Source organism: Nicotiana attenuata, chromosome 8 (genome assembly GCF_001879085.1).
Source record: "Nicotiana attenuata strain UT chromosome 8, NIATTr2, whole genome shotgun sequence".
In the NCBI taxonomy this organism is placed as follows: Eukaryota; Viridiplantae; Streptophyta; class Magnoliopsida; order Solanales; family Solanaceae; genus Nicotiana; species Nicotiana attenuata.
Window position 1 is genome coordinate 39,276,510 of NC_031996.1, and position 21,437 is coordinate 39,297,946.

General features: G+C 42.0%; 1 protein-coding gene across 1 annotated transcript in view; it reads left to right on the top strand.

The window, feature by feature from the left end:
- Window positions 7,838-21,437, top strand: part of LOC109231677 (ribulose bisphosphate carboxylase large chain-like) — a 17,224-nt gene continuing 3,624 nt past the window's right edge. Inside the window, exons 1-4 of the mRNA XM_019397320.1 lie at window positions 7,838-7,862; window positions 8,747-8,837; window positions 18,755-18,758; window positions 20,294-20,297. Of these exons, the coding sequence (XP_019252865.1) occupies window positions 7,838-7,862; window positions 8,747-8,837; window positions 18,755-18,758; window positions 20,294-20,297 (124 nt within the window). The remainder of the gene's footprint in view (window positions 7,863-8,746; window positions 8,838-18,754; window positions 18,759-20,293; window positions 20,298-21,437) is intronic.

Consider the following 21,437-nt stretch of genomic DNA (forward strand, 5'->3'; position numbering starts at 1 on the left):
TCACCCTTTAAATTTGGAAAGGCTTATTGCGGTAAAACTAGTCGATCAGCGGTGCAGTCGACAGTTCTGTGCCTTTCCCTCTCAAGTTGTCTGCTTGAAGGTACCGGTCTAGACTCTTCTAGAAACTCCCCACTCTAATATTAACTCTGCATGCATCATGTCTAAACCTAGTATGGTTTAGAACGATGTCCGCATAATAACTCGCTAAGACAAACGTCATCCAAAGTCTGCCGGGATTTCCATAATCCCAATAGACACAATCATGATCTGTGCATTATTTGAAAAAAATATGCCAATATGTTGATCATTAACGTGTAAATAACCAAATCTGGAGGAGGAGAGGGCTAACTCTATTTGTTTTGCAGAAATGAGGCACGAAGACCTCAGGTTCGGCATGGTTGAAAATATCCCGCCTTTGTTGCTGGATTGGTGGGAAAGTCTCGCACGAAGTGACAAAAATCATGTGAAAAGAGTTCTCAGAAATTTACCCTCCTTGTTAGACATTCAGCCAAATAATGCATTGATTGAAGCCGTCACCATGTTTTGGGATGAGAAGAGAGCCGTCATCCGCTTTGGAAACATAGAAATGACTCCCCTTTTAAAAGAAATAAGAGGCTTAGCTGGGCTCCCATGGGATAGTCCTGGTTTGTTGGTACCGGAAAACCGCACTTCTCGAGGTTTCTTGAAAATGATGGCTTTTAGAAAAAATGATGAGTTAGTCTATCTGAAGAGATCTTACATACCATTCGATTTCCTTTATGAGCATTATGGGCACAGCAAGTCATATCGCCTTTATCATGATGAGTTTGCCATTACTTCTTTGGGTTGGACTCACCATTGAGTTTTTGTATTCATTGTCGGCTTTCTAGGGATGCTGGTATTTTCGATAGAGGTAGAAAGGATCCACACTCGCCTAGCCATGGTCACTAAGACTTTAATGGAGGGGATTGAAGGGCAAACTTACACTGTCCCTATGATTCTAACTGATATGTATCGGGCTTTAAAAGGGTATAGGCATTTTGAGGGTTGCAATCTGTTGCTGCAAGCATGGTTGTTGGAACACATTCAGAGGGGAGAATATCGTCAAGAACTTCTGCGATGACCATGAAATGACCACATAGCCTATCACTATCCAAAGAGAATGACCTTTATCCCAAACGGGTTTGCGCAACCAGAAAACACTATGAGATGGGCACATTTCTTTGGCAATTTGACTGATGACAAGGTACATTGGATGTTTGAGTGGTTCCCTAGCAGTGAATTCATCATCAGGTCGAGAGATACTCCTCTTCTAGTGCTAATCGGATTGAGGGGGATCTATCCTTATGCTCCTATTAGGGTTATAAGGCAAGCTGGGAGAAATAGGTTGTACCACAAGTTTCCAAAATTGTTCAGTACAAAGCGGACTTCCAGGGGAATGCCATTCCATTTAAGTTCGAGGCACAACACATATGGCATCAAAAGATCATTGTGGAGAAAGATACTATCGATCCAGATCGGTATCATGCCGGCCATGTGCACTTCTATCCATCATGGTTAGTAGATGATATAGCGGGAGATGTCAAGCTAGGGATTAATCTAAATAATATGGCTACAAACGACGCTGCTGGATCACAAGTCAAATACAAGATATTGCGCAAAAGGGTTTTTGAGTCTGAAGCCAGACATTTGGAACAACATAAAGTGGACATGGAAGTAATCAACGCGTGGAAGGAAATCGCTACTAAATCAACAGAGAGGTTGGAATATTTAGAGAAAGGGTTGATGGAGCTCAAGGGAAAATGAGAAAGAGGGTTGCAGGCTGTCAAAACATGGATGGCAATGAAGGAGGGCTCCTAGCAAGGGCATATCTGCTGTTGGACATGCGCGACCTAGGGAATCTGATTGATGGAGCAAAGAAGGTCAAGCATTGAGAAGGTCCCTCTACGACCAAATAGATTAGGAATGATGTTTTTACTTGCTTTCTAGACTTGTTTTAGACTTCGGTTGTAATAAGGCACATGCCATTAGTGACTTTTTATAATTACTGTCGTTTTAGTAGAGACTTGGTTAATTTATCATATTAATGAAATTATGCAGTTATTGGCAATGATTTTCTCCAAATCTATATGTCGCTTAGGCCTACCTCGAGCACAATGAGGTCCCCCAAACTAGGACACAAATTTATAGTCCCGCAATATGTGTTTAAATACCACAAATATCCTTTTAAATACTCCTTACTCACTTGTTTACCTTTTTATTTTCTTCTTTTCTTTGTTTATTTATTCCTATCCCCTAAGGTTGGTTCGTGCATACTGGCATCATCAGCATATCATACCAGATCTGAAGGTCCTCCTCCTCCTCCTCCAAGTGATCCTAAAAGTAAGGGAAAATCTAAAATGGACGATATGAGCGGTATCAGGAAAGACAACGCTACGCATGCAGACAATGTTGAAACTTCGGATGGTCGGAGAACTCCGGCACAGAATGACTTGGTTCTACGGTTAGAAAAGAAGATATTGGAGCTGTAAGGGGAACTTGAGCAGGTTCGGAACTTGGCAAACCTTTCCCTTACCCTGAACATCCCCGACGCCAACCAACAAAATGCCCAAAACCCAGCATCTCCCCAAAACACACAAACCAACAAAATCCTCCCACACCTTATCGGTATGCCACACCTCCTCAGAATCCTAATCCTCCGCCAGTACCAACCCCTCCACAACATCATCACTATCCAACCCAATATCCACAAACCACCACCTACCAAACTCCTAAAAACGCACCACAACCTACCCCTGATCCCCAAAACTCAACCAACAACCATCACTACGCCCAAATTCCTGGAGTCCATCAAACCAACCCCATATACGTGGAAACCTTACCCCACTCCCCACAACAGACCTTATACATACCTGAATCTGCCGAGAAGGACCTGCTCATCAAGAACATGGCGAAAGAACTCAAGAAACTTACTAGTCGAGTCCAAGGTGTTGAAGGAGGTGAAGGCATCAAAGGTTTGAATTATGAGGATTTGTGTATTCAGCCGGATGTAGAACAACCAGAGGGTTACAAACCTCCTAGGCTCGAAATGTTCGACAGGACGGGTGATCCGAAGGTACACTTGAGGACATGTTGTGACAAGCTCGTAGAAGTTGCTAAAGATGAAAGAACCTACACGAAGTTGTTCATGAGGAGCCTCACTGGAGACGCCATGTCTTGGTAGATCAGTCAAAACCCAAAGAAATGGGTTAACTGGGTAAGCATGGCATCGGATTTTATAGATCGGTTCAGGTTCAATACAGAAAATGCTCCGGACGTCTTCACATTCAGAATCTTAAAAAGAAGCCAACAGAAACCTTCCGCGAGTATGCTACTCGATGGAGGTCGGAAGCTGCGAAGGTAAGGCCAGCACTGGAAGAAGAATAGATGAATAAGTTCTTCGTCAGAGCTCAAGATCCACAATACTATGAAAGGTTAATGGTTATTGAAAACCATAAGTTCTCCGATATCATCAAATTGGGAGAAAGAATAAAAGAGGGGATTAAGAGCGGAATGGTATACAAATTTTGAGGCACTCCAGGCTAAATGTGTTTAACGGGCGGGCTGAACACAAAAAAAACCAGCCCGTCCATTTAACGTTTTGGGCTGTTTAGCGGGCTGAGTTAATGGGCTGTTAGTGGGGTGTTCATTTTCGGATTTTTTTGGCCCATCCGGGTTCGGGCTTAACGGGTCCGGACCTGACTGGGCTAATTATTTTTTTAAAAGTAATTTTGCTTTCTTATTTAATGTTGTTGATAATTAAGTGTTTGCAAACTTTTAAGGCTTAGAATTAAACTTTGAAGTTTAAAGTTTTAACTTTCAAATTTGAAATTTAAATTTTAAAATATTAAAATTGAAATTTGAAATTAAGTGGCTACAAAAATTATTTAATAAGACCAATAGGCAATATGTAAGGATCAAGCTCCGAAGGCTTTCACTTGATATTTTTAGTGAATAATATATAATACTTCAAATTAATTTGCAAGTTCTGTTTTTATTTTTTGATTTTGAACTTGCAAATTAAAAGTTTACAACAATTATAAAAAATAAGAAATAGTACATCACATGTTTTGCATCATTTTTGTAAGTTCATCCATGCAACATGAGGTTCTTGGTTTCCGGCATTGGTTGAATCGGAACCATAAACCATTATATCTCCAATTTCTTGGTCCTCCGCTTCATCTACCTCGTCAAGCCCTTGATTTCGCTGTTCTGATCTTATCCAATCTCTGAAGCACACTAGAATTTCCAAAGTGTTGCTGCCCAATGAATGACGGGTATCTCCTAGTTGCTGCCTTGCTTGGCTAAATGCGCTCTCTGATGCGACTGTTGAAATCGACACATTTAGCATGTCTTAAGCCATGGACGAAAGAAGAGGAAATTGATTTGAGTTGCTCCTCCACCAACCCAGCGGTAGAAATTCTTTTATGCGGGGCTCTAGTGACTTTTGCAAGTAGAATTGGAGTTCATCAATATTCCTGCTACTGGTTTGTTGATGCTCTCCTAGTGTAGACCAAATCAAATAATCTTCAACGCCATCATTATCATCCAAAGCACCGGTCCCAGATGTTGAGACTGAACTTGAAGGAATATTTGCATCTACAACAGAAGAAGCATCAACAATGTTAGCATAATAATTATATAATGTTTGTAAATGTTTGTGTAGATCAGAAATACAAGTGTCAAAATCAGGAGTTTCAGTTGGTCTAATATCCATATAAGTATATAAAGTACTGATTAATTGGCTACAAGTGGCCATTTTGATAGAAGGGTTTAAAATAGCACCAATTAGGTAAATAGGGGGAATTGGGTAGAAATATTTTTTAAACTTATCTAGCATAGATTCAACAACAGAAGTATATCCTTCTTTCTTCTTCAAATTATGTAGTAAAAGAGAAATTTCAGCAATATGAACTAAACCATTTACAATAGTAGGATAATAAGCTCCAGAAAACTCAAGTGTTGCCACATAAGAATTTTGTAAAATTTTTACTACATCTTCAATACATCCCACCTAGTAACTATTTCTTCGAGCATGAGTCTTGGTTTTAGTCCATAGTCATTTTTCCTTAAATGCATTTAATCTAGCACTTCTATTATTTCATTGAATTACACCAACAGCTCTTCTAACTAAAGTGATATCATATCCAAATAATTCAAGGCCACTCTTCATAATCAAGTTATAAATATGACATGCGCATCTAACATAAATATTTCAGGAAGTGGTGGATGTAGATGCAATTTTAATATTGTAATAGCAACATTGTTGTTAGAAGCATTATCAAATGACATACACAAAACTTTTCTGCAAGATTAAAAAATATGGCAACTTCATAGAAAGTATTACTTATGAATGCACCAGTATGACTTTGATCTTCATCATATTTAAAAGCAATAATACATTTTTGCATACAAAAATAATCATCTATCCAATGGCATGTAACAGTCAAATAATCATTTCCATTTACAGCACGACCAATATCAGAAGTAAGAGAAACTCTACAAGAAAGACCGGCGAACAAATAACGTATATATGTTTGATATTGTCCAAAAAGCCTAAAGATATCAGCTCTACAAGTACTTCTAGGATTACCTTTAAACAAAGGGTTACAAATTCTTTGAATATAAGTAACAAGATATGGTGAAGAAGAAAAACTAAAAGGTAAACAACCTAAAACAGTCATTTTGGCTAATTATTCCTGATCTTTCTTTATATCGTATTTACCCATTAACCCCCCAGTACCCGAGTTAAGTTTTTGTTGCCCTTCTTCCTCATCTAGTCTCCAATCAAGAGGGTGGAGCTATACCATGTGCCTACGAAGTTGGCCCGTTCCCCCTCCCTTACCGGGCTCATATTTATAAACATCCTTACAAATTTTACATCTTACATAATTTTTATCTTCTTCTAGTCTTTCAAAAAAATTCCAACACTTACTTCTTAATCATCGATTCTTCTTAATAGGGAGGGGAGGCCTACTTGTATTACCACGACCTCCACCCCTAACATTTTGAGTTTGACTAGCATTACCAGGTGTAGCTGGTGGTGTTTCAAGATTATCAGGTGATTGAATATTATCTAAATCATCATTTATACCATAATTTACATTTATATTTCAGGTAAACTTTCAGAAATATGTGTAAAGCTACTAGAAGAACCAACACCACCTCTTGATTTTTTGGAAGTTTTCTTACTACCACCTCTGCTAGTGCACGTTTTTTTGGCTGCTCTTAATATCTATTATGTAAATTATTTTAAGAAATTAAATTAATAATTCTAAATAATAACATAAAAATATACACCAAAGAAGAGAGAAAAAATGGAACGAGTGTACTGAGATTCCGGATGCCGCAATAAATTTGATATCAAAAATCAAACTTCAATTGATAGATCGATACTTGATACCACACTTCACTTGAATACTTGATATTTGATAACAATAATTTTGTAATGGCTAAACTAAATATTTGATGAAACTTGAAATAATAAGTAATTGAGAATTTAAGAATAATAATCAATATTATCATGAGAGAATTAGAGTGGTAAGAGAATGAACTGTGAGGAAAAATGAAGAAGAAGGGGGGGGGCTATTTATAGTTTTTAAAAGGTTAAAATTGTAATTTATCAAATATTAAGGGTGGGGAGCTATTTTCTAAAAGGGCTAGGCCGAAATGGCCATTTCTGCAAAAAAGGCATGTTGGCCAACGGTCATTTTTGAATTTGACCGTTGGCAACGGTCCAGAAAAATTTTAAAAAAAATTCTAACGGAAATCGGGTTATAGCCCATTAAAACCCCGTTAATGGGTTATCAGGCTTAGCGGGATACGGTGCACTGGTATCCAGAAACTTTTCGTCTAAAACCCGCTCCCCGCCCAACCCGTCCCAGCCTGCCCTTAAACGCTACAGTACCAGGATGACCCGGGTTGAACCGGGTTGTGAACGGGCCAGCCCGGCCCGATTAACACCCTTACTCTAGGCTACAAACAAACCCTTGCAGTGGGGCAGTTATTCTAAAAGAAGAAAGTAGGGGCAGTGATGGTGGACCAAGGTCCGAAGTCTCCTCTCACACACTAAGCACCACCACCCACATATCAGCCTTTACCTCCTAGATACCAACAACCCGACGCCACTTTTATAACACTCAGCCAGCATACTACTACTCCCCACCAGCCCGCCAAAACTACCAAAAACCCAGACCAAATTTCGACCGTAGACCATCCAGACAATACACTCCTGTTGTTGAACCCATCGATCAGTTGTATGAGAGATTGAAGGCTGCCGGTTATGCCACTCCTATTCCTGCCGTTTCCATGGAAAATTTCTCTCAGTGGGTCAATCCAAACAAGACATGTGCCTACCACTCAGGCATGAAGGGTCATACTATCGATGAATGTCATACTTTGCAGGATAAGATCCAGACGCTGATTGACACCAAGGTTATACAAGCAAAAGAGGTTGCACCTAATGTCCACAACAATCCCCTCCCGGATCACAGGGGCGAGGCGGTAAATATGATCGAAACCGATGAAGAATGGGATCCGGAAGGGTCAATTGGACTCATTCGTGAAGGGGATGAACCTAAAATACCTCCAGTCATTCTCACACCTATTGTGGTGCAGATTCAGTCACCAATTGAGGTTGAAGTAACCGCACCGACCCCGTTTTGAGGTTGAAGTAAAAACACCCTCAGCTACGCAAACTCCGTTTGAGGTGGAAGTAACCACATCCTTCACCGTGACAGTAGCACCCACACCGTCCTTTATGTCCAATGCCATAACTTAGGACTATGTTGCAAAGGCGAGAAGGAAAGGAAAGGGGAAAATGGAAGAAATCGGTGCAGCACAAGGTATGACCAGGACTGGTAGGGTTTACAAACACAAGCATTTGGGAGTAACAAGTAAAGAAGGCGCTCCCAAGCAGCCTATCATTGAAACTGGCCCGGATGATCTTTGGAGAAAGGTGCAAGCAAGAGAGTATTTTGTGGTTGATCATTTGAACAAACCCCTGCTTAGATATCCATCCTATCACTACTACAGAATTTCGAGGCACATAAGAATGCATTGATTAAAGTGTTGAACGAAACTTATGTACCCAATAACATCACTAGCGGAGAAATGGCCAACATGGTAGGATAAGTGTTGGAAAGCCACAAGATCACTTTTCACGAAGACTAGCTACCACCAGAAGGGCTGAGTCACAACAAGGCACTACATATCACAGTGCAGTTTGAGGAAAAATTCATCGCCAGGGTCCTGATAGATGGGGGTTCGAGTCTCAACATTTGTCCATTGACTACTTTGAAGAGGTTGGGTAAAGGTTTGCAAGAGACGCGAGCAGGAATTATGAACGTGAAAGCATTCGATGGGTCTCAAAGGGCCACAATTGGGGAGATCAACCTCTGCTTGCAGATGGGCCCGACTTGGTTTGATGTTGAGTTTCAAGTGCTAGATATATCTGAAACATACAATCTGCTATTGGGACGATCGTAGATACATGCTGCTAGGGCCGTAGCCTCGACGCTACACCAGGCCGTGAAGTTCGAATGGAATCATCAGGAAGTAATTATCTGCGGGGATGGAAGTAATCCCATTTACACCAATCAAATTGTTTCGGTTGTCGAGAATAGAAGGAAGTTGGGTAGAAAAACATACCATCGCATCGAGCGCGTCAATGCAATTGAGAAAGAAAAATGGTGGAGTAATAAGATTGAAAGCATATTGTTATGGACAGGGTATGAACACGGCAATGGTCTCGGCAAGAATCTCCAAGGGATTACCAAACCAATACAGCTAAAGCGTCACGACACAACTTTTGGGCTTGGGTATGAATACACCTGTCACGAGTATCAAAATTGGTCGCCACTATGGCGTGGTCCTTATTACCCTCTTGAACACCAATATCGCATCTGCACCAGATATTTCAACAGACTGACGTGATATGGGGATCTGAAGAAGATGAGGCTTTAGCTGGCCTAAGGGATCTATTTCTAGACGATGAGGACATGGATTGCAATACAATAGTTGAGGAGGAGGAGGAGGAAGAAGACCTTACAATTCACACCGCGTAAAAATGAGTTGTTCTCAAGAACTGGACTGCTGCACCATCTCGGGCCCATCGAGTTCCTAGGTAGCCGGCAATTAGCATGATATATTTTTAAAAGCAATTTTTAAGCATTTAAGACATTTTCAGTATTTTGTTTTAGACGTATTTTGTTTTGAAATCATTGCTCGAGTCATCGAGTCGTACTTGTTTAAATGTTTTCAAGATTTATTTAATGCATTGCTATTTTAGTATTTATTATTATCCTTTATATTTTCTCTCTACAGCATTATTATCACTTATCCTGATGAACCGGCGACTGTGACATGTAATGAGACAACGCAACCTAAGGATAGTGATTTAAAGGAAATAAAAGAAGAAGATATAATATCTGAGGAAATTGTCAGAGAAGTGGAAAATTTTGAGAATAAGCCTAAGTCCAACTTGGACGAAACCGAGATAGCCAATTTGGGAGATTCAGATATAGTCAAAGAAACTCGCATAAGCATTCACCTGTCACTATCAGAGAAAGAAGAGTACACCTGTTTCCTGAAAGAGTATGAAGATATTTTGCATGGTATTATGATGATATGACTAGTTTGAGCACGTCTATAGCGGCTCATAAACTACCTACCAATTCAATGAATCCGCCTGTAAAGCAGAAGCTCAGAAAGTTCAAGCCGGATATGTGTTTAAAAATCAAAGAGTAAGTCACCAAGCAGATCAAAGACAAAGTTCTCAGAGTGGTTGAATATCCTACCTGGTTTGCTAACATCGTGCCAGTTCCGAAGAAAGATGGGAAGGTCAGAGTATGTGTCGACTATCGGGATTTAAACAGAGCAAGTCCCAAAGATGATTTCCCGTTACCTAACATACACATACTAATCGACAACTGTGCCAAGCATGAACTCCAATCTTTTGTGGATTTCTTCGCGGGATATATATCATCAGATCTGGATAGATGAGGAAGATGCCGAAAAGACATCTTTTATTACAACATGGGGGGTGTACTGCTATAAAATGATGTCGTTTGGTCTGAAGAATGTTGGGGCCACTTATATGAGAGCCATGACAACCATTTTTCACGACATGATACACAAGGAGATAGAAGTGTACGTAGACGACGTCATCATCAAATCAAAGAAAGGCACTAATCATATAGCAGACTTGAGAAAGTTCTTTGATCGACTTTGAAGGTATAATCTGAAACTGAACCCCGCAAAATGTGCTTTTGGGGTCCCTGTCGGGAAGTTGTTAGGATTCATCGTCAGCCGCAGAGGAATAGAGCTAGACACATCAAAGGTCAAAGCTATCTAGGATTTGCCACCTCCAAAGAACAAGAAAGATGTGATGAGTTTCTTGGGGCGTCTCAATTACATTAGTCGCTTCATAGCACAATCAACCGTGATCAATGAGCCAATTTTCAAAATGTTAAAGAAGGATGTCGCAATAAGTTAGACTGGAGACCGCTAGAAAGCTTTTGACAAAATCAAGGAATGTTTGTCCACACCACCGGTCCTGGTCCCGCCAGAACATGGGAGACCTCTGCTACTCTATTTTTCCATATTGGATGGGGCTTTCGGTTGTGTCTTGGGACAACACGACGAGACGGGGAGAAAAGAGCAGGCCATATACTATCTGAATAAGAAGTTCACACCTTATGAAGCACGGTATTCGTTGCTGGAACGCATCTGCTGCGCCCTGGTGTGGATAGCTCAGATATTGAGGCATTACTTTTGTGCCTACACTACATATCTCATATCAAGGATGGATCCTCTGAAATACATCTTCCAGAATCCCATGCCTACAGGGAAATTAGTAAAATGGCAGATACTGTCGATTGAATTTGATATTGTCTATGTGACTCAGAAGGCAGTCAAAGGACAGGCATTAGCAGATCATCTTGCAAAAAATCTTGTAGGAGGAGAATATGAACCACTTAAAACGTATTTTCCTGATGAAGAAGTATCATTTGTAGGAGAAGATATCACCGAAACTTACGACGGTTGGAGAATGTTCTTCGGCGGGGCTGCAAATTTCAAAGGAGTGGGTATTGGAGCTGTTTTGGTGTCAGAAACAGATCAACGTTATCCAGTATCTGCAAGACTCAGGTTTCTGTGCACCAACAATATGGCAGAATACGAGGCTTGCATCTTGGGGCTCAATTTGGCCATTGACATGAATATCCAAGAATTGTTGGTAATTGGTGACTCAGACCTTCTGGTACATCAGGTTCTAGGAGAGTGGGATACAAAGAATACCAAAATACTACCGTATATGTGTCATGTGCAAGAGTTGTTAAAAAGATTCACAAAGATAGAATTCAAACATGTTCCGAGAATCCAAAATGAGTTCGGAGATGCATTAGCTACTTTGTCCTCCATGATACAGCATCCAGAAAAGAATTTCATCGACCTTGTTCCAGTAAGAATCCATAATCAGCCAGCTTATTGCGCTCATGTTGAAAAAGAAACGGATGGGAATCCGTGGTTCCATGATATCAAGGAATACTTGGCAAAAGGAGAATACCCGAAGTATGCAAATCATACACAGAAACGCACACTCCGAAGATTATCCAACCATTTCTTCCAAAGTGGAGGAATTATGTACAAAAGGACTCTAGACCTAGGATTATAACGGTGCATTGACGCCAAGGAAGCTTCCAAACTGCTCGAAGAGATCCACACATGAACGGTTTCATTATAGCCAAGAAGATATTAAAGGCAGGATATTTTTGGATGACTATGGAAACGGACTGCATCAGGTATGTCCAGAAGTGTCACAAATGTCAAATACATGCAGATATGATACGGGTACCACCAAATGAACTCAACGCAACAAGTGCACCTTGGCCTTTTGCCGCTTGGGGAATGGATGTCATCGGTCCAATCGAACCCACCGCTTCGAACGGGTACAGATTCATTCTAGTGGCCATAGACTACTTCACAAAATGGGTTGAGGCTACATCTTACAAGACTGTAAGTGATAACTAGGGATTCTAGTTCATTTTACACTCCTTTTTACTATAGTTTTGATTAAAAATGTATACAAATAGTCCCAAAGGCTTATATGTTGTACTTGTTTGCAGGGTTTGGTCAAAAAAGAGACAAGTAGTCAAAATTAGCTCAAAAAGGAGTGAAACCTGCACAAGTACCAAGAACAAGTAAAGGCACTGCTGCAGCATAAAATCCACTGCAGCCGCTATAGACCCACCGCGGCCGCAGTCCATTTAGTGTCGTCCGCGGTGGAAAAGATCAGAGAGATGTAATTTTGGAAGCTCAAGCACTGCGGTCCGCGATAGATTCTTCGCGGACGCAGTAGCCTCATCGCGGCCGTAATCCATTTTGTGCGGTCCGCTGAGAGGGGATTCAGAGAGCTGGGAGTTTAGAAGATTGGAAGCCACTGCGGCAATAGTCCATTTTGTGCGGACCGCAGTGAAGCCACCGCGGTCGCGCTGCATTTTATGCGGTCCGCGGTGGCCAGATTCAGAGCCTGAGAAATGAAGCTAAAATGGCTCACCGCGGCCGCGGTGCATTTTCCGCGGTCCGCGATACCTCCGTCAAGGGTATTTTTGTCCAGAAAATTCGGCCTTGTATAAATACTTCTTTTTCAGATTTTTAGGTTATCTAATTCGTAGTTGAGCACGTGAAGGCCATTTTGGACCTATTTTGAATAATTTGTTGGCTAGTTTAACATTAAATCTTTAATTCTTAGCTTGTAAACATATTATATGGGCTATTCTTCATCTAATTATCTGTTTTCTTCCATTATTATGAGTAGCTAGACCCATTAGCTAGGGTTGTGTCTCAATCCTAGTGTGGGTATTTGATGGGTCTTGTGTTTTAATGCTTAGATGTTTATGGGTGGTTGATATTTGGACTTATTTTTGTTCTCTATGTTGAGTTAATGGTTGCAAACACTAATTTGTGCCTTTTTGACTTGGGCTCTTCTTGAGAAAGAGAGTTTGAGTCAAGGAAAATTAGTCCAACAAGGAATTGGAGTGTATTCAAGAGATTGATAGCCCCAATTAAAGGGTTATGCCTAGAGATAGTAATACCCGACTTGAGCCTATATTGCTTGCACAAATCTTGACACCCAATTGGTCTTGTGAAAGCCAATTAGGCAAAGTCACTCAAGCTACCGAGAGGTATAGAGTGAGTAGTTTCGTGCATTGGTTATATCGCAATCCCCAACATAACATCTTTGCTTTAAGCTTTAGAACTCGTCAAATATTCACCTAGGAGAAAGTCACTTCCCTAGTGCCTCGTTATCCATTTAGGAAACCTTTCAAATATTTACTCTTAGTTTAACTTAGCATCTCATTAGTATAATATTAGAAGTAACAAACGAACAATTATGATTGGCAGTGTAATTAAGAGCACTACGCATTGCTAATTTAGATAGGAATCCAATTCCCAACCAATCTAGCTCCCTGTGGATTCGATCTCGACCATCTCGGGTAAAAGTTGCATCGACCGCTCTTGCCACTTTGTAGTGGTGTAGGGTTGGACTAGATCACTTTTTGGCGCCGTTGCCGGGGAGCTAACAGTTTTGGCTATCTATCTAAATAGTTTTGTGTATTGTTTTTCTTTCCTTCTGCGATACTAATTTGTGTGTGACGCCCATTCAGGTACCAAAAATGGCGACAAACAACAACAACAATGACCCTCTTGGAAACGTGATCCCGGGGGAGGAGGTTGATGATAACAGAGATGATGAGGTGCCTCTAGTACCTCAAGCACAAAGGAGAGGCCGTCAGGCCAATGCCAATGATAATGTTCCAGACCCTCCCTCGCCACCTCCAAGAGTGTCTCCTCTGGTGCTTCACAACCAAGGATATGCTAGTGCAATTGTCCCACCCCGGATCCGAGCGGGCAATTTTCAAATTACAAATCTGATGCTAACCTTGTTGGAGAAGCGAGGGTATTTCACAGGTGCTCCTCATCAGAATGCTTACAAGCACCTTAAGGGTTTCGTGGATACTTGTTGGGGGAGCAAGCAAACAAATGTGTCCGAGGATGCACTTCGGTTGAGACTATTCCCTTTTTCATTGAGAGGAAAGGCTTTGGACTGGCTTGAACGGCTTCCCAACCATTCCATCACTACTTGGGATGAGATAAATTCATTACGAAGTTTTTCTCACGGGGCACATGGCAACTTTGAGAGATGAAATCTTATCCTTCAAGCAGGAGCCCAACGAACCATTGCATGAGATATGGGAGAGATACCGGACTATGGTAAAGGAGTGTCCCAATAATGATATGACTGAGGCATTGATACAACAGACATTCTACCGGGGCATTAACACCACTAATCAATGAATTGTGAACCAACTCCCCGGGGGCAATTTCATGAACACACCATATGATGAGGCTAATGCAATATTGGAAGAGATGGCTGACACGTCCTCCGTTTGGCAAAGTAGAGCAAATGTGCCACAGGGTGACCCTACGGTCATTCACTTGCACAAGGAGCTTCATGATCATGGGCAGGCAATAGCAGAACTGACAACCACAATGAACCAACTAGCAAAGGCACAATTACAGCAGGTTCAAACTCCTCGACAAGTAAATGCTATGGAGGGCGTCAACATGCTAGTGAACAAAAAAAGACAAAGAAGCCAACACAACCAAGGGAGTTCAGATCAATATGACAAAGATAGTGGTGGGTTCCAAGATGAAGGTTATGATGAGCAGAATGAAGAAGTGCAATACGTGAACAACTATCAAGGCCAGAGGGGCAATTCTTCTAACCAACAACAACAATGGAGATCCCAAGGCAATTGGGGAAATCAACAACAACAAGGGAACAGTAATTGGGGGAACAACAACCAAAATCCAAATTGGGGCAATCAGAACAATCAGGGTAATTGGAATGGCAACAACAACAATTAGGGTGGAAACAACAATTAGGGCGGTTGGAACAATAGAAACCAAGGAAATCGGGGGAAAGGCTTTCAAAGTCCCCCTATGTATCAATAACCCAACAATCCACCCCCATTTCCACCCAAGGGCCTAGTTCAGCGAACCATGAATGGGGAGAATTGAAATGATGTTTGAACATATGATGAAAAAGAATGCTGACTCGGATGCCCAGTTGGCTTCCCACAATACTTCAATCAGAAACTTGGAGGTTCAATTAGGCCGAATCTCACAATTCTTGAATACTCGCCCTAAGGGGGCTCTACCTAGTGATATGGTAGTCAACCCGAATGGTGGGAACAATATCGGGCATATAATGGCGGTAACTACAAGGAGTGGACGAGGCAGTGATGTGAATACCTCCAAACAAAAAGAAATTTTGAGTGATGAAGTTGAGTTGCAAGAGAATGAGATCCCTTTGGTGGTTGAGAATGTGATTGATGAGAACTTGAATGAAGAAGTGAGGATTGATATCCAAGATAACGAGGTGGAAAAATAGAATGACGTGAACCCGTCTAGGGAACACGTAATAGACATGCCGGAAATGGTTGTGCCTAAAGCCAAGGCTCCTTTGCCAAGGCCACCTCCACTTTATCCTTAAAGGCTCGCGAAGCAGAAAAATGAGAATCAGTTTAAGAAATTTATTGACATGATGAAGAGCTTATCCGTTAATGTGCCTTTGGTGGAGGCTCTAGAGCAAATGCCGGGTTATGCTAAATTCATGAAAGCTTGGTGACAAAGAAAAGATCCATGGATTGTGAAACTATCAAGATGACCCACCAAGTTAGTGCAATAGTGCACTCAATGGCTCCGAAGCTAGAAGATCCCGGTGCTTTCACCATTCCTTGCACCATTGGGAGTGCAGACTTTGCAAAAGCTCTATATGATTTAGGGGCAAGTATCAACTTGATGCCCTACTCAGTTTTCAAGACTTTGGGTATTGGGAAACCGAGGCCGACTTCCATGTGATTGCAAATGGCGGATAGAACAATGAAGAGGCCATTGGGTATAATTGATGATGTTCTTGTCCGGGTGGACAAATTTATCTTGCCGGCTGATTTTGTGATTCTTGACTGCGAGGTTGATTTTGAGGTGTCTATAATCTTGGGAAGACCTTTCCGTGCAACTGGGAAGGCCTTAGTTGATGTGGAAGCAAGGGAACTCACCTTCCAGGTGGGTGATGAAAAAGTGGTCTTTCATGTGTGTAAGTCAATGAAACATCCCAACTATACGGAAGTGTGCTAATTTGTGGATCTTGTCATGGCAGTGATAATTGATGATACTAGTGCAATGATCAATGTGGAGGACCCTCTAGAGGCGGTTTTGTTGAATCTTGATGTAAATGAGGATAAAGGCTGGGTGGAGTGTGTTAATGCTTTACATGGAATGGGCTCTTACTCTTATGAGCCTCGGAACCTCTCTTTGGATCTTGAGAATAGTAAGACTCCACCAACCAAGCCCTTAATTGAGGAACCTCCCTTGTTGGAGTTGAAGTCGTTGCCTCCACACCTCAGGTATAAATTCTTAGGCCCTACTTCAACTTTGCTAGTTATTATTTCCTCTTGTACTAACATGCAGGTAGACACCACATTGGCGGTGCTCCAAAAATGGAAGAAGGCAATTGGATGGACTTTAGCTGATATTCAGGGGATAAGCCCCGCCTTTTGTATGCACAAGATTATTCTTGAAGATGATGCAAAGCCCTCCTTGGAACATCAAAGGAGGTTGAACGAGGCAATGCAAGAAGTTGTGAAAAAGGAGGTGATCAAGTGGTTGAATGCCGGGGTTGTGTACCCCATCTCTGATAGTTCTTGGACTTCGCCGGTGCAATGTGTGCCGAAGAAGGGTGGTATGACCGTGGTTACCAATGCATAGAATGAGCTAATTCCTACCAGGACAGTCACCGGATGGAGGGTGTGCATGGATTACCGCAAGTTGAACAAAGTGACCCGCAAGGATCACTTTCCATTGCCTTTTCTTGACCAGATGCTAGACAGAGTTGCTGGGCATGCCTTCTACTATTTCTTGGATGGGTATTCTGGGTACAACCAAATTTTGATTGCTCTGGAAGATTAGGAGAATACCACCTTCACTTGCCCAGATGGTACCTTTGCCTTTTCTAGGATGCCATTTGGATTATGTAATGCACCGGCTACATTCCAGCGGTGTATGATGGCCATATTCACCGACATGGTGGAGGATATTTTGGAGGTGTTCATGGACGACTTCAGTGTTGTGGGAGACTCATTTGATGAATGTTTGAAGAATCTTGATAGGGTGTTGGCCCGGTGTGAAGAAACCAATCTTGTGCTCAACTGGGAAAAATGCCACTTCATGGTCGAGGAGGGCATAGTCCTTGGCCATAAAATCTCAAAGCATGGTATAGGGGTGGACAAAGCTAAAATTAAGGTGATTTCAAGGCTCCCTCCCCATACTTCTGTCAAGGGGGTTAGAAGTTTTCTTGGGCATGCGGGGTTCTACTGGAGATTTACCAAGGACTTTTCCAAGGTAGTGAATCCTTTGTACAAGCTTTTGGAAAAGGATGCCAAGTTCGTGTTCAATGAGGGTTGTATGCAAGCTTTCGAACTTCTCAAGCACAAGTTGAGGACCACCCCTATTATTACCGCACCCAATTGGAGCTTACTTTTTGAGCTCATGTGTGACGCGAGCGATGTTGCGGTTGGGGAGTTTTTGGGTCAAAGAGTGAATAAAAAGTTTCATCAGGTGTACTACGCGAGCAGGACAATGAATGATGTTCAAGTGAACTACATGGTGACTGAAAAAGAGCTTTTGGCTATTGTGTTCGCAATGGAAAAATTTTGGCCGTATCTTATGGGCGCCAAAGTCATAGTTCATACCGATCATGCCGCACTCCGATACTTGATGATGAAGAAGGATTCCAAATCTAGGCTGATGCGATGGGTCTTGTTACTTCAAGAATTTGATTTGGAGAATGTGGACCGGAAGGGTTGTGAAAACCAAGTGGCGGACCACTTGTCCCGCTTGGAGGAGGAGGGGAGGCCTCGTGATGGCCTAGAGATCAATGATTTATTTCCCGATGAGCAACTCCTTTCTGTGTCGGTGAATGATATTCCATGGTTTGCGGATGTTGCTAATTTCCTTATGACTGGTATAACCCCGTGTGAGCTCTCTTCTAACCAAAGGAAGAAGCTCAAACGGGATAGTTTGGATTTCTATTAGGATGAGCCGTTCAAGATCTGCATTGATGATGTGATCCAAAGGTGTGTCCCGGAGGAGGAGCAATTGAGTATCTTAGAGGCTGGTCATTCCTCTCCCTATGTTGTCCATCATGGTGTGGCGAGGACAGCTTCAAAGGTTCTTAGTTGTGAGTTTTACTGGCCAACTTTGTACAAAGATGTAAGTGAACTTGTGAAGAGGCGCGACGAATGTCAAAGAGCGGGTGGAATTTCGAAGAAAGATGAGATGCCTCCCAATACTATTCTTGAAGTTGATATTTTTGATGTGTGGGGCATTTATTTCATGGGCCTGTTTGTTAGCTCGTATGGGAACACATACATTCTAGTGGCAGTGGAGTATGTTTCAAAGTGGGTCGAGCCGTGGCTTTACCCAATAATGAGGCCCGAAGTGTTGTTGCGTTTCTCAAGAAGAGCATTTTTAGAAGGTTTGGCACTCCTCGAGCAATCATAAGTGATGGGGGGTCTCATTTTTGCAATAGAGCTTTTGACACTTTGCTTGCAAAGTATGGTGTCAATCACAAAGTTTCTACTCCTTATCACCCTCAGGCGAGTGGCCAAGTTGAAGTCTCAAACAGGGAAATCAAGAGTATATTGTCAAAGACAGTCAATGCAACTAGGACCGATTGGTCAAAGAAATTGGATGATGCTCTATGGGATTACATGACAGCTTACAAGACTCCGATTGGTATGTCTCCGTACCGGTTGGTGTTTGGGAAAGCTTGCCATCCAGCGGTTGAGTTAGAGCACAAGGCCATGTGGGCTTTAAGGAAGTTGAATCTTGAATGGGATGTGGCAGTAAATCTTCGTGTGGAGCGGCTTAATGAACTTGATGAATTCCGATTCCATGCCTACTCCAGTTCGTCCTTGTATAAGGACAAGATAAAGTACCTTCATGTCAAGTATGCTCGTAGCAAGGAGTTCAAAGTGGGTGATTTGGTTCTCTTGTTCAATTCTCGGTTACGTCTGTTTCCGTGAAAGCTTAAGTCAAAATGGAGTGGACCTTTTGAAGTGGTGCTTGTGACTCCGTTTGGTGCACTTGACTTGAAAAACAAAAATGGAGAGATCTTCAGAGTCAATGGGCGCAGAGTCAAGCACTATCTTGGCAAGATTGATGACAGCCACGTGGTGGCAATGATCCATCTTAAGTGATTTGATGGTAACCTGCATCGTGCCGCGACGTTAAATCAGGCGCTTCTTGGGAGGCAACCCATGTGTCTTTCTTTTTGTTTTTCTTTGATTTTCTTTTTAGTGTAGGATTTGATTTTGGACTAACTAGTTGTGAGATATGTGTAGGGTTGTTTTGATGTAGTGCAGGACCAAATTGGAAAAATGTTGCACTCTCTGAAGTAAGGATCGCGGCCGCAGTGCATTTTCAGCGGCCGCAATGGCGTTATTGCGGGGGAAAAATTTCATTGCGGTCCGCAGTGTTGAAAAGTTAAAATTGGGGGTTCTCTGAAGTTGTCACCGCGGCCGCAATGCATTTTGTGCAGTCCGCGGTGCCCCACTGCGGCCGCGGAGCATTTTTTGCGGTCCGTAGTGACACCTTTGCCAGTGCATTCTCGTGGTTAAGCACCACGGTCCGCGGTGCATTTTATGCGACCGCGGTGGGTAGGTACCGTGGGTCCCAGGTCCTTTTCCTATAAATAGGACCTCAGGCCCTCATTTACCCTTTTAGCTCTTTTGCTCTCTAAATAGTAAAAATCACTGTTCATCCTAGCCCTACGCACAAATTCAAACACTGTTTTCTCAATCATCTGTGTGCATCTCATCCCTGGTACTTCAAATCTGTCCCTAGTCTTTAATTTTGTTTTATTTCATTTTAATTTGTTTGTTTCTATTTCTTTTTCTTCCCTTTTCTTTCCATTTGTAGCGTAGGATTACATAATGCTATTTAGATTAGGGTTAATTAGTTGAAAATGATGATTAACCACCTAGTGGATTGATAATGTTTGAATTTAGCAAAAAATGAGAAAAATATTGAAACCCTAGGTTGGTATTGCCAAGTTAGGCTTGCCGCGACCGCGGTGGATTTTTCGCGGTCCGCGGTGCCTCTTCGTGGCCGCGATGGTTTTTTCGCGATCCGCGGTGGGAAACTTCAGAGAGGTTGATTTTGAGGACCGCGACCGCGGTCGATTTTTCGCGGTCCGCGGTGCCCTACCACGGCCGCATATCATTTCTTGCGGTCCGCGGTGCCCTGAATCAGAGAGTGGTTATTCTGAACCCCACTTCACTGCGGATCGCGGTGCCATTTTGTGCGGTCTGCGGTGGTTCCTTTGCGGCCGCACTGCTTTTTATACGGTCCGCAGTAAGCTGTTTTCATGTATATTCTTCCCTGATGCTTCTGGTACTGTGATACTAAAAAGCTTTAACTGAATTACATTTACAAGTAGGGGAGTGGAGAGAACTAGAAACACGGAGGCTTGGCAGGATAGATTTGTCAGTGAGTTAGCATACCACAAGTTCCGAGAGTGGTGGCCCGAGAGGAAGTTGATACTTGAACGGAAATTCATTACGAAGGACCTTCTGCCTCACAACCCTAATGAGCAGAGACAATTTAGAGAGAGACCACGAGGAAGAAAATGAGCACTTAGTCAAGGAGTTCTACTAATGCTGCCCACATAAAAAAGGGCACTAAAGTGACTAAGGTGCGGAAAGGAAGTGAGTTAGACAAAAAGAAAAGCAACTTGGACAAAAAAAGAAGTGACTTGGACAAAAAGAAACGAAGTGGCTTAGACAAATCTTTTTTGTTGATAACCTCAGACCAATCAATCGAATATTGATTAATACGTAATCGATCGAACACTACTTGAAAACGGCTAATCTGCTCCGAAACGGACTGTTCCAAATGTTCCTGGAAATTCTTGCTCCCATTGGACCATTTGTATCTATATGCATCAGGATCCCGATTCATGGATCTCTCGGTTCGAGAAATAAAAATAAGAGGCTCGAACCATTTCTTCTGACTCTTTTTCAAATTCGATAAATATTGGTTGATCGTATATTTCATTATAGTTCTATGATTCAGAGTATCCTTTCCTATTTGATCCCTTTGAATTCCATATTCGAAGTTGCGATCGGATCTATTCATTAAAACTTGAGATAATGGGTGTAAACCGAAAAAGGATTCATAAGTAGTTGTTAATGGAGTTGAGGTTACCAAATTCTGAGGTGTCGGTATCAATTTATGCCGAATTGCTCCACATATAGTCCCCCGAACCACATTTTCTAAACGAACCAGAGCCA